The sequence below is a fragment of the Pelobates fuscus genome, chromosome 5, assembly GCF_036172605.1.
Source record: "Pelobates fuscus isolate aPelFus1 chromosome 5, aPelFus1.pri, whole genome shotgun sequence".
NCBI classification, from domain to species: domain Eukaryota; kingdom Metazoa; phylum Chordata; class Amphibia; order Anura; family Pelobatidae; genus Pelobates; species Pelobates fuscus.
In genome coordinates this window covers 268,015,095-268,029,623 of record NC_086321.1, presented here as the reverse complement: position 1 = coordinate 268,029,623, position 14,529 = coordinate 268,015,095, and the positions used below count along the sequence as shown (strand labels likewise).

Genomic DNA, 14,529 nt, shown 5'->3' with positions numbered 1-14,529 from the left:
TCTATTTATTTTTTATTTTTTTTTAAGCATCAATTATTATTGATCAGTATTGCTTCAGACCTGAGGAAAAGAGGAAAACACTTAAAAGCTTATCTTTTTAAATATTATGATAGTAGAATAGAAAAAGTATCATTACATATTGCAATACTCTGGTATTTTGGCATCTTAGCTACTGGACTAATACGGCTAATTCCAATAAACACTATATACATTTTAACAGACTGCTATATTTTGCTGTTTTGCTTTAAGTTTTGAGATCTTGAACTTTGCCCTGTCATGTGAGGAGTAAGGGCTAGGGTGGCAGGAAGAAGAGGACAGGGGAGAAGCCGCGGTTACATCGGAGTTTTAAAAAGTAAAAATTTTTTGGTGCTAAATAGTACATTAATGGGATAGTACATTAGTGGGGTGCTCTTCATATCTGAGAGTCAAATAGAATCGTCAAATACTGCTGTCACATTGCAGTTTTAAAACTGAAGTGAAAAACTGAACTGAAGTTTTGAGATCTTGAACTTTGCTCTGTCATGTGAGGAGTAAGGGCTAGGGTGGCAGGAAGAAGAGGACAGGGGAGAAGCCGCGGTTACATCAGAGTTTTAAAAAGTAAAATTTTTTTGGTGCTAAATAGTACATTAATGGGATAGTACATTAGTGGGGTGCTCTTCATATCTGAGAGTCAAATAGAATCGTCAAATACTGCTGTCACATTGCAGTTTTAAAACTGAAAAATGTTTGGGTGCTAAACTGCTAAATAGTATTTTAGTGTGATGCACTTCATATCTGAGAGTCAAATAGAAGCGTCTAATAGTGTGGTTACAGTGCAGTTGTAAAAATTCTAATTTTCTGGGTGCTAATCTGCTAAATAGCACCTTTTGGGGCTTGCACTTCATATCTGAGAGTCTAATAGTGCGCTTACAGTGCAATGGTAAACATTCGAATTGTTTTGCTGCTAATCTGCTAAATAGTACATTTTGGGGCCTGCTCTTCATATCTGAGAGTCATATAGAAGGGTCTTATAGTGTGCTTACAGCACAGTTGTAAAAATTAAAATTTTCTGGGTGCTAATCTGCTAAATAGTACATTTTGGGTAGTGCACTTCATATCTGAGAGTCTAATAGTGCGCTTACAGTGCAATGGTAAACATTCTAATTGTTTTGCTGCTAATCTGCTAAATAGTACATTTTGGGGCCTGCTCTTCATATCAGAGAGTCAAATAGAAGCGTCTAATAGTGTGCTTACAGCGCAGTGGTAAACATTCTAATTGTTTTGCTGCTAATCTGCTAAATAGTACATTTGTGGCCTGCCGTGCACTTCATATCTAAGAGTCAAATAGAAGCGTCTAATAGTGTGCTTACAGCGCAGTGGTAAACATTCTAATTGTTTTGCTGCTAATCTGCTGCTTACATTGGAGTTTTAAAAAGTCAATAAAAAAAAATGTGGTGCTAAATAGTATATTTGGGGTGTGCACTTCATATCTGAGAGTCAAATAGAAGCGTCTAATAGTGTGCTTACAGCGCAGTGGTAAACATTCTAATTGTTTTGCTGCTAATCTGCTGCTTACATTGGAGTTTTAAAAAGTCAATAAAAAAAAAAAATTCGGTGCTAAATAGTATATTTGGGGTGTGCACTTCATATCTGAGAGTCAAATCGAAGCGTAACTTTGATTCGAATTTACTACATTGGTTGCTTGTAATAATGTTTCACACCTACAACACTTGTTACACAGATCTAAGTGATAGAAAACAGATTGATATTTTCTACACTAGAAACTACCAGATAACAAGCTGCTATATTTAAACTAGTTATCAATAGCTAAGAGGTACTTAAACAATATTGTAATTCTGGGGCAATACCCTCACAAGTCAAACTGAGAGGTCAGCTTATAGGGAAAACTGTTGCCTGGATACAATTCTAAAACAATTTCCTTATGTCCTTTGCAGACTTTACATACTGGAAAAACACAGGTGCCATCTGCTGTTGCTTTATGCATTGTGCATACCGGCAAGGAGGGCAGGGTTGAGGAGTGGGTGGAAGATGCTGTGGAGGATGATGAGGTCCTACACCCCACATGGAATCAAGGTCATGCGAGTGACGTGTGCAGTTTGGAGGAAGAGGCGCTGGTCACACAGAGGCACCAGCACAGCATAAGAGGGAGCAGGGTGCAAAAGCGGAGCGGCCATCCCCTAGCACTCGTCGGCATGTATTAGCTCGAGAATTACCAGTTATCCAAGTAATACATGTAGTGATCACAGGATCCGTGATAGAGTTGAGCGAACCTGAACTGCAAAGTTCTGGTTCGTACCAGATTTAACAATCCATTCGTAGTTTCACAGTCAGGTGGGCAGCCCGGTGACCAGGATCCAGACACTGTCTGGGCGGCGGTCGGACGACTGGGACCCAGTATGCACACCAGCGTTTGTGCGGCCACATACCAGGACCCTGATGCAGCTTCAGTAAAAAGAGTACTGGATACCAGAAGCCATCACCAGACTGATCCGCAACTTGGAACAGGATGTGACATTCACTGTAGTGGCTGTGCGCGCTTTTGGCGTTCTCACCCTGCTGCTGCTCGCCTGTCTGCGCTGCAGCGTAACTTTGACCTTCCCGCTCACTGCCTCATGAGACTGTGTGAGCAGCAGCAGGCGATAATGGAGTTTCAGCTGCAGCACGCACGGGTCAGTGGCTCTGCACTAGACTTCCCTCCAATTGATCACAGTTAAAGGATTTCAAGTGGACTCATTACAATTACAGGTCCTCTAAACAGTCCTGTATTGTTATTTGTCGTCACTACCTTCCCGCGTCGGGAGAGGGTCATTTGCGTGCCTGCTGCCTTCCTTGCATGTGGTAGCCATTTCTCAGGGTCCCTCTACGGAACCCTGTTTGGTAGGCGCAGAAACTGGCATCGAAAGTTGATATGGATGACATCCGAATGCAAAGTCGCCGTCATGGGGATGAGCGATTGGCCCAAGGTTCTCTAGAGTCAACAAAGTGCCTGCGCAACTATAATGTCAACAGCTACTCTGCTGAACAGAGTTGTCTTTTTTTATATGTCCCAATATTTTGGGGGCTACCCCAATAAAAAAAATAAAAAAAAATATATATATATATATATATATACATATATATATATATATATATATATATATATATATATATATATATATAAAAAAACAGTGTTGGCTACCTCCTCCTCCTCCACCGCTGCTTCCACCTACACCGCCACCGCCTCCTCAACCTATGGGTCACTTAGTATAAACTATGTACACAATATCAGAGGCTTGTGAAGGCCTTTTCTCCATGCATCAGTATTTGAGCATTTCTCCATGCATCAGGACTGCAAGAAATGCACCGCAGGCCGCAAATGTTTTTTTTTCTATATGTCCCAATTTTTGGGGGGCTAACCCAATTTTAAAAAAACAAATAAAAAACAGTGTTGGCTACCTCCTCCTCCACCGCCGCTTTCACCTACACCGCCACGGTCACCGCCTTCTCAACCTATGGGTCACTTAGCAATAAACTATGTACACAATATCAGAGGCTTGTGAAGGCCTTTTCTCCATGCATCAGGAGTTGAGCATTTCTCCATGCATCAGGACTGCAAGAAATGCAGGCTGCAAATGTTTCTTTTTTTATATGTCCCAATATTTTGGGGGCTACCCCAATTAAAATAAAAAAAATAAAAAAAAAATATATATATATATATATATATATATATATATATATATAAACAGTGTTGGCTATCTCATCCTCCTCCAGCGCCACTTCCACCTACACCTCCACGGTCACCGCCTCCTCAACCTATGGGTCACTATGTACACAATAGCAGAGGCTTGTGAAGGCCTTTTCTCCATGCATCAGGAGTTGAGCTCAGTTTGAACAATGAAAGAGAATACCCTGCACTCCAACCCTCTCTCAAATGGATAATTATGTTGATCCTCCTGACAGCCATGCTTTAGATTTTGATTTATGTGCTTCCAAAGCTAAAATCAAAGATTCCATCTAGTGATATTTTATGGCTCAGCTGTATTTTAAATTTTTATGTTATTTCAAGTGACTTCCCTATCCACATTTGTTTGCAGGACACTTGTCCTGCTCTTACCCCTATTTTACTTCCTTTTGCAGCTCTCTAGCCCTTTCTAGGAGTTTTTTAGAGGCATTTTTGTGCCCAAAAGTTCGGGTCCTTGGGGGTCAAGTTCGAGCCCGAACCCGGACTTTTTTTCAAAGTTCGGCCGAAGCCGCTGGACCCGAACATCCAGGTGTCTGCTCAACTCTACTCTGGAAATATCTGCAGTTACTCAAAGGTACTGTCTCCAGAGATTGCTTCAGGATTCTCCTTTATAACTGTATCTGGGTAGCGCTACCTACATCTAAGGGCCCCAACTTTGTGTACATAATTTACCAGCAGGTACATATGAGTTTAACTGTTGAGATGTATTTTTTTTATATATATCTTTATTGAAAATTTTTATTTTAGTACACATATCATGCAAATATTGTGCAATTGTCTTAATACACATGTACAGAACATCCAATCTAATAAACAATAAATATGTATATAAAGTCATACATCAGATTAGCATGATATGCGTAAAGATAACAAATACATAGTAACAAAACAAAGCACCACATATACCGTATATAAATATTATATACTAACAATCACACTTTCAGAGTGGGAAGAAATAAATCCTAAGGTAAGATATGTCAGGATACACTTTAATACGTACAATTGAGTGTAATCCTATCCCATCAATCTCCTAGACAAACTCTGTCCTCTTTCTACATCCTAATTAACAAGCACCCCTATCTTCCACTCATTCACAGCCATATAATAGTAAAAAGAATTCCAACCACATTCTGATTATACCTTTCTTATGCAGTGAACTAACTGTGTTATTTAGAAGATTGTGTCCCATAGACAATTAATTGGAATTTGATTTGATTAATGAGGTGGCACTTTTTGGAAAGGGGTGGATAGTTTCCACCTTCTCGCAATTATAATTTTAGGAGCCACAAAACAATGCAATGCAATGCAATTTATTTTTAATGAATTAAAATTCCAATTTAAATGCAAAAGGGCTGTGGCAAGATTTTCTTCTAATGTATTATTAGTTAATTTAAACAGAATATTGAAGACCCATGACCTAAATGGTTTCACTACCGGACAAAGCCACCAAATATGTATGTATGTACCTACAGAGGTACCACATCTCCAACAGGTATCCTGCAAGTGAGGAAACCTCTTTGATAATCTGGACGGAGTGCAGTACCATGTATATAACAATTTAAAATGGCATTCTACCAAATTTAGACTGTGGACGTATTTATTCATATGGGATATTGAGGTACACCATTCTTTTTCTAAGATTGTTGATATGTAGTTATTTATGTTATTTGGGACGTTTGTTGTCTGCATTCCTGCTGCTAAAGACTCTTGTGACTGTATCATTCCTACATCAGGGACGTTATCATCACTCAGCATTAGCCAGGAACTTCTGTTATATGTGTATCTCTTTAACCACAATACAGTCTGTATTTCGATGTCTGTAGTTATTTCATGTTTCTGAGGTATTATTAAGTGGAGGGTACTCATCTACTCAGTGGGGTGGGTTCCCCATAAATAGAAGTTGCACTGAGTGGAGGCACTGCATCAGAACAAGATGTCCCGATCTCCCAACTATAGCGGAGGCTCAGGATCCCTGTCAGCGACAGAAGAAGGTGTAACTGCTGCTAGCTACAGCTTGTTGCCAGGGGCAGGGCAAAAAAGGGTTACATATACACATACAAATATATATATATATATATATATATATATATATATATATATATATATATATGTATTAAGGCCTTTTGGCCTGTAATTGTGGGAGGGGCGTATGACTCACCTTCTCCCTACTTAAGGGACACCCCTTACCTGGCTCCATACCGTTCGAGGTCAGCGCTGCATCCTGAATCCACTTCCGGTTCACGGACGGCACCATCTTGCTTTCGGAAACTCAGCGTTTTTTTTCGTTGTTAGCTGTGTCCAGGAACTCCTTACAGGTCTTTCCACGGCCAGCCACGCACAAAAAACCCGGTCTTCTTCGCTGATTGAGTCCTCAGGACTTCTGAAACGTAAGTCCGTCGCCCGGATCACTTCCCACGGCGTCGCAATCATTATTCAGCCTTACTTTACGGCCACACGCTTTACGTCTCAGGCGAATTAACCCTCTGGTTTCCGGAAACCAATGTACTGAGTATGTAGCATTCATATGCTTTGCTTTTCTCCCTCCTTCATTTCAGTTTGTTGCTATTTACCATATTATAAGATTTTAGTACCTGATATTAGGATTATCCGTTTTTAATATGCAGATTATAGTTCATTGAGTACCACAGACTGTATTTTATATACATATAATGATCATAGCATATACTTCCTAATTTATGCTTTCACATTAATTATACTTAGGTTAGGGCTCTATGTATTATTAGATCGTGATATATTAATCCTGGTATACATATACATAGTTTTGCTTGAATAAACTTTACATTATTTTGTGTACCTCCCATCAGCACTTAGAGAATTTTGTTTTAAACAAACGGGTTTTGTCCTGTTTAAACACACCATGTACACTTTTCATCACATGGCACGTTTCATATGCTGACTTTTTCTTTATGTACTCAAATTACATACACAAGAACTCGGTCTTAGAATATTTCATGCACTTTCGGGTTAAATCACACGCCTTGATTCAACCACTCATACGTCAATATTTCGGTGTTTTATAATAACATTACATTATTACTTTCTTCTTCTTACATACCGTATTTATCGGCGTATAACACGCACTTTTTTCCCCTGAAAATAGGGGAAAAATCGTGGGTGCGTGTTATACGCCAATATCCCATAATTACTTACCTGTCCTGAAGCGTGGGCCGGCTTCACAGCTTGCACCGCGGTACAGGAACTTTAATTTCATGTTCCGGTTTCCGGCGGGACTGAAAGGAAGTGTGCACAATAGTGTGCAGACTTCCTTTCAGTCCCACCGGAAACCGGAACATGAAATTAAAGTTCCTGTACCGCGGGGCAAGCTGTGAAGCCGGCCCACGCTTCAGGACAGGTAAGTAATTATGTGAGGGGAAGTACACTATGGGATGGGAGGGGAGGGGGGGGGGGGAAGTACACTATGGGAGGGGAGGGGGGGAGTACACAAGGGGAGGGGGGGGAAGTACACTATGGGGGGGGGGAAGTACACTATGGGAGGGGAGGGGGGGAAGTACACTATGGGATGGGAGGGGGGGGAAGTACACTATGGGAGGGGGGGAGGGGGGAAGTACACTATGGGAGGGGAGGGGGGGGAAGTACACTATGGGAGGGGGGGGAGGGACACTATGGGAGGGGAGGGGGGGAAGTACACTATGGGAGGGGAGGGGGGGAAGTACACGAGGGGAGGGGAGGGGGAGAAGTACACTATGGGAGGGGAGGGGGGGAGAATACTATGGGAGGGGGGGAGAATGGGAGGGGAGGGGGAAAATACTATGGGAGGGGAGGGGGGAGAATACTATGGGAGGGGAGGGGGGGAGGGGAGGGGGGGAGAATACTATGGGAGGGGAGGGGGGAGAATACTATGGGAGGGGAGGGGGGGAGAATACTATGGGAGGGGAGGGGGGGAGGGGGGAGAATACTATGGGAGGGGAGGGGGGGAGAATACTATGGGAGGGGGGGGACACTATAGGATGAGGGGGGAATACTATGGGGGGGGAATACTATGGGGGGGGGAAATTTCCTGGAATTTCTTTCTAAAAATGAGGTGCGTGTTATACGCCGGTGTGTGTTATACGCCGATAAATACGGTACTTTCTGTAGAAGTTATATTTAAACACCCTAAATTAAACTACATGATCACAATACTACACCATATTAGACTACAAACATTAGCAAGCATATTCATTACTCTTATCGCCATAGAGACACATTACACATACCATATACCCACGGTCAGATTTTACCACATAACATGACCAGTTAGGTAACCACCATTCATAAACATTTCCCTTACATATGTATATATAAACGCACTACAGTTTTAGTCTCTGGTATCAAGGATCCAAATCTCACACTTTGCGTATCTTGTTTCCAACCTCTAGGTTTTCCAGGTTTTTCTATACCTGTCGCTTATCAATCACTTGCATACTATCAGGTACGTTAAGCCTGCTCACACCGTATATCACATACGGTTCCATCTCAACATAGGACTTAGAGTACTGGCAAATGGTAGGGGTGATAGGCCCAAATAGGTATCTCCCCTCTGGACTTTTGCCTATCGATTAGTGGTCCGCGAGGCCAACACCCCGCCTCAACGTTTCGGAGGTTACGCCCCCCGGGCCACACGTAAGTTAGCCACCTCGCAAAATTATAGAGAGGGCGTCACCTCTCACTCCCTTCCCCTGTTTTTCTTTTATTGTCACCGAGAGGCCTACGAACTCCTGCCGCTACGTCGGCGGCCTCAATAACCCCTCGCGCCAACGCATAGATAGAGCCTCTCACAGCCACTTGGCAACTAGCAGGGCCTCACCTGTCACCAAATAACAAGATTAATGTTTCGCCTTATCCGGCATAATTAGCTTGCCAGTACATCCCCTGGGGTTTTTCACGCTAACCATATATTTTCTCATCTAGTATGTCTCAAGAAGGGGTAGAGGATTTTTCCATCCCAAGTACTCCGGCCAGAGAAAACACCCCATCACAGGAGGAGGATATGGCTAGCCCAGCTTCTTTCAGGTCGTGGACTATCCCTCGCATCACTAGCGAACTCAAGAGATGACATATCCCTTTCCCAGCAACGGCAAGGAAAGCAGAACTTTACAAATTACTGCACACCTCAACCGATAATAGGGACGCCGGGGAGGGATCTAGCCAGTCCAACCCAGGAGACATACATGGCATGCTCACATCCCTCATGGCCTCTATGAGCAAGGTCAATTCTAGGCTGGAGTCACTTGAATCGGTCACTACAGCCCTCACCATGGCTGGAAGGACCGCGGCAATCCCCACGGCAGTGGCTGGATTGCAATCAGTCTCCACAGCCATCACCTCGGATGACGATGAGGTTCACCCTGCCCACATGATACCCGAACACCTCAAAAAAGATATCCAGGAAGGTAAAGATGTCAATCTGGCCTCACTACTCATTGCCTCCCAGGATATAGTGGAACATAAAACATACGCTTATGACGATGTTTCTGTGGTGATAAAAGCTAGGGATGCACGTTTAAATAGGAAACTTACTATTCCAGAATTTGTTTTAGCTTTCGGTATTTATCGTGATGTGATGTGTACTGTATATCCCCACAGACGTGAGGAGTTTGACTTGTATATGCACAGGCTGGTGGACCTGGGCAACAAATATGGTGGGTCAGCTTTCTATGACTACCATAGATCTTTTTCTGCCAAAGTGTCTGGCGCCTTCTCTCAGTACGGGAAAAGATCCAACTGGAGTAAGATCGATACGGTCATTTTCTGCAGACACTTTGCAGGTCTAAGAGCACCGGCCTGTGCATACTGCTCCTCCATGGCCCATACGGCCAATTTTTGTCCTACCACTGCAAACAAACCTACTACTTCACAGGGCACTGGTGCCGTTGGTTCAGCAGAGAGAACGCCCAAAGATAAACTGGGACGTCCTATTAAGTTTTTGGGGAAATCCCAAATATGTAATAATTTCAATGTCGGTGCTTGTAATTACAGCGGATGTAGGTTATTGCACATATGTTCAAAATGTTTTAGGGCACATGCGAAAACTATGTGTCCGAATAAAATGTACCCTAAGCAATACTTAACGGATATAAATATTTCTGTACTCACTGCACTACTGTCACTACATCCATCTAGACACCTGGTAGACTTTATCATCACTGGTCTATCACAAGGATTCCATACTGGTCTAATACACATGCCTACAGGAATTCTTGAATGCCCTAATCTGCAATCTGCCCAACAAAACCCTACAGCGGTTAGCACTCTTATAGCCAAAGAAGTGGCAGAGGGCTTCTTATTAGGACCCTTTCAGTCCTCTCCTTTTACCACATGGAGGACAAATCCCATTGGTATTGTCACGGGGAAGTCTTCCCACAAACAAAGACTTATCATCGATCTGTCTGCACCTCACACCTCTGCCACACCAAGTCTGAACTCCCTTATCCCCTCTGAGGAATTTTCCCTTCAATACTCCACCATAGATCACGCCATTACGGCTATCATGCAGGCAGGGGTCGGAGCATGGCTCAGCAAGACTGACATAACCAATGCTTTCAAATTATTGCCTATCCACCCTACACTATGGCACCTGCATGGCATTAAGTGGGCCGGGTACTACTACTTTTTCTCATGCTTAACGTTTGGTTCAAAAAGTAGTCCGGCCATTTTCGACGTATTCGCCGAAACACTATGCTGGTTATTGTTAAATGTAGCCAGATGCCCTACAGTTATACACTACCTGGATGATTTCTTACTGATCGAAGAGAATATTTCCCCACCCAGTAGCCTCATAGAAACCATCAGTCTGTTTAAACAAGTGGGCGTCCCAGTTTCCCCCACCAAAACCGAAGGACCAGATACAGTCATCACTTTCCTAGGAATCATACTAGACTCAGCCAACATGCAAGCCAGCCTGCCACACACCAAGATAGAAAACATTCTTACCAACATCAATCATTACTTACACCTCGGTACTTGCAACCGCAAAGAATTACAATCTCTACTTGGGTCACTAAATTTTGCCATGCGCATTATACCTCAAGGCCGGGCTTTCATCTCACGGCTCCTACACATGTTCCCATTGTTTGGCAATGATGCATACAGGTTACCCCTGGATACCCAGGGCACGGCAGACCTACTTATGTGGAGAAATTTTTTAACCACCTGGAATGGGATAAGCATGTTCCTCCCTGAACTGTCTGACTCTTCACCTACCATCTGGTCAGACGCGGCGTCTACCACAGGTTTTGCAGCAATTTACGGGAATGAATGGCTTTGGGGTAGTTGGCCTCCAGAGGTTCAGGACCTGGAGAATTTTTCAACTACCTCAGCTCTATTCGAGATATATCCCATTGTGGCAGCTGCCATGACATGGGGGCATCTATGGGCAGGTGCGTCAGTACGTTGCTACTCAGACAACCAAGCAACATGTCACATCATCAACAAAGGTCGATCCAAATCACTGACCATTATGAGGTTCTTGAGGAAACTCACCTGGCTGGCTGCGTGTCACAATGTTTTTTCTTGGTTTGTGTGCATGTCCCAGGTGTATGCAACACGGCTGCTGACCATTTGTCTCGTTTCAATTTACAGGCTTTTCGACAAATACTTCCGTCAGCTGCACGCACAGCCACGACCACTCCACCTTTCCAACAACTAGTAATGGATTAGACGCTATCATGCAACACAGCCGGACATTGTCACAATTAGCGCTATCCTCCAATACCCGGAAGACCTATGACAGGGCTTTCTTTCTATTCAAAAGATTTCTGTCATCACACAATATCGCACAACCTTTCATTATGACATCCTTGTTGGGTTTTGCTTCCTTTTGCCACCTCAAACTCAAATTATCATACAACACAATCAATCTACATCTAACAGGCGTACAACATCACATGTTAACATTACAACCAAACAACACTAGTTTCATGTCCTCCTACCAGATCAAAAACATCCTTAGGGGTATTCAGAGATCCGAACCCCCACGTACTGCACAAAGGCTACCCATAGACGTCAATATTTTCAAAGATCTATCCAAACTACTAGATTTAAAACCCTTTGCCAACAACACAAACCTTGTTATTAAAACCGCTATCTATTTGGCTTTTTATGGGTTTTTAAGACCAAGAGAATTTACCGCCATCAATACAACCCAGTCCACTCACATTCTGCTTCACTCACACTTAACAAAACACATGGATTACTATATCCTGGCTCTGCATCACTCTAAAACCAATCAACACGCACCTCCGGTAGAGGTTAGATACTATCCTACCCACAACGAATGGTGCCCCGTCACATTACTAGACACATATACCCAGGTTTTACTAGCATCACCATCTCAACCACTTTTCTGTCTACAAGGTTCTGTACTCACTACCACCACCTTCATGACCCACGTCAGGTCATTACTTACACAACTAGGCCTAAAAGCAACTAACTATTCGGGCCACTCCTTCCGCATAGGAGCAGCCACTACAGCATCCAGTGCAAACATTCCGGTACATGTTATCAAGTCACTAGGACGCTGGAAGTCTTCTGCATACTCTAGATACATTCCTAACCCAGTACAAGAAGTTAGAAATGCCTTTCAAGATATGTCTGGTTAAAGTATGTATATTGCTCGTTTCGTAATAAATGTGATTTTCTACTTTTGCCCTCTTTATTTACAGGCCTGCCTCATCGTCGGTTTCGGCACACCACAACCGACTTGCTCTTTTAATACCATCCCACACCTAACAGTGTTTGTATCTTCTGTACTATCATGAGCCCTTAACACAAGTATTAAGGCCTTTTGGCCTGTAATTGTGGGAGGGGCGTATGACTCACCTTCTCCCTACTTAAGGGACACCCCTTACCTGGCTCCATACCGTTCGAGGTCAGCGCTGCATCACCCTCCCACCCACTCCTCATTATTAACTCCTTCTTCTTACATTTTTTCTTGGTGGGCCCTCTTTATTTACAGGCCTACCTCATCGTCGGTTGCACACCACAACCGACTTGATCTTTTATATCTTAGTATCTTCTGTACTATCATGAGCCCTTAACACAAATATATATATATATATATATACACACACACACACATTACCTTTACAAATTTATAAGTGTGCTGTTAGCAGACGTATCCCTTGATTAGCATGATTAACATATGTATATACATGTTATATGTATTTTACAGACAATTGGCCTAAATATCTTGAATCGTTTTACAGGATTTCATTCATTTTTGCTGTACACATAGCTCTGAGTCATGTATATCACAAAATATCTTCCTGATTTTCTGAGTTTTCAATCTTGGCCAGTTGAGTGTGTCATGTAGTGCCTTTTAATCTTTACTTTGACTAGTATTATGACTGCTGTGATCCTGGTGATTCTGACCACGTCCTTGATTTAATATTTTCGGATAAGCTGCTTAATTATCACAATCTGTTGATGAAACTTTTCAAATGATTTATCTACAGACATCAACATTAATGTCTATTGTAGATAAATCATGTGAAAAGTTTATGATGGTTTGAAAAGCTTATCCAAAAATATTAAATTAAGGCAGCTGATATAAACAAATTAAAGCCTCAATTTAATAAGCTTTATTAATAATTCAAAATTGTTAGAAAAAGTTTCCAAATTATTTTTAAAACAATCCTATACACTTTAACCCCTTAAAGGATCACTATAGTGTCAGGAAAACACCCTCACCCTAAGGGTCCTCCTCCAGCTGGGCTGAAGGGGTTAAAACGTCCTTCATTTACTACTCTTTCTAAATGATTCAATACTCTTAGAAAAATGACCAAATAAATGATCTACAAAAATTCTTATAGACTGTAATGGTGTGTTCCAGCACAATGTCAAATATTATGCAGCTATACGTACACAACAAATGCAAATCGATTATGAAGACATTTTACGTTGTCATCTATTTTATTCCTGTGTTTGCGTTTTTCAAGAAACGACAATATTAAAATGAAAATAACCTAAAAGGAATAAAAAAAAAAAAAAGAGTTGCAGTTAGTTGAAGGACATTTTTTTTTCCATTTTGAAAATGTTATTACTTTTTTCAAAATAAGGGATGGATACAGAAGGGAAGAGGAGGGAGAGGGGTGTAAAGTTACCAGTACATAGCACATATCTGACACAGGTATTACAACTATGCAAAGGATAAAAAAAACTGATTCTAAGGCAGTATATCATACAAGCCAGTAAAAGCAATATTGGGACAGTCATCTACCAGTCATGCAAGAAATTTAAAGAACAACACACAAAAGGCTGTGTAGCAGAATATGAATAGCAGAATGTGTAGTAGTTGTTCCCCAAAGCCTGCAACACAGGCCTATGAAAATCACATAATTATACTTAGACTTCAGCTTTACAAATTAAGATACTCAGGTGGGGGTCGATCTCTATGTGTGCCACAGCGACCACGCATCCCTGGAACAGTCTGAAGGAGGGAATATAGAAGTAAATTTGGTTTCATATAGACATTGTTTATCTAGTTCAGCAGTCAAGGCGTGGATTCTGGGAGCCGAAGAGGATTTCCATGCTCTAGCTATCAACTGACGAGCTGTCAACACAATTTGGTAAATTCGTTTATGGGCCACCCATTTGGTCCAGCAGCAGAAGATACGTTTGTGGAGTAAAAGGGATAGAACAGCCCATAGACTGCAGGATAATGTCATGGACCGTTTGCCAGAAGAGCAGCAAGGTCGCACTGTGCCACCACGTATGGAGAAATTTACCCTCTGTTATATTACGCCTCCAACAAGTGGAGTATGTTTGGGGGTATATTCTGTGCAGTC

General features: G+C 42.2%; 1 protein-coding gene across 2 annotated transcripts in view; it reads right to left on the bottom strand.

Annotated features, from left to right (window-relative positions):
* Positions 1-14,529, bottom strand: part of LOC134611411 (stimulated by retinoic acid gene 6 protein-like) — a 236,127-nt gene that overhangs the window by 160,505 nt on the left and 61,093 nt on the right. For both annotated transcript variants that reach the window (XM_063455276.1, XM_063455277.1), the window contains exon 4: positions 13,607-13,707. In XM_063455276.1, coding sequence (XP_063311346.1) covers positions 13,607-13,707 — 101 coding nt within the window. The remainder of the gene's footprint in view (positions 1-13,606; positions 13,708-14,529) is intronic.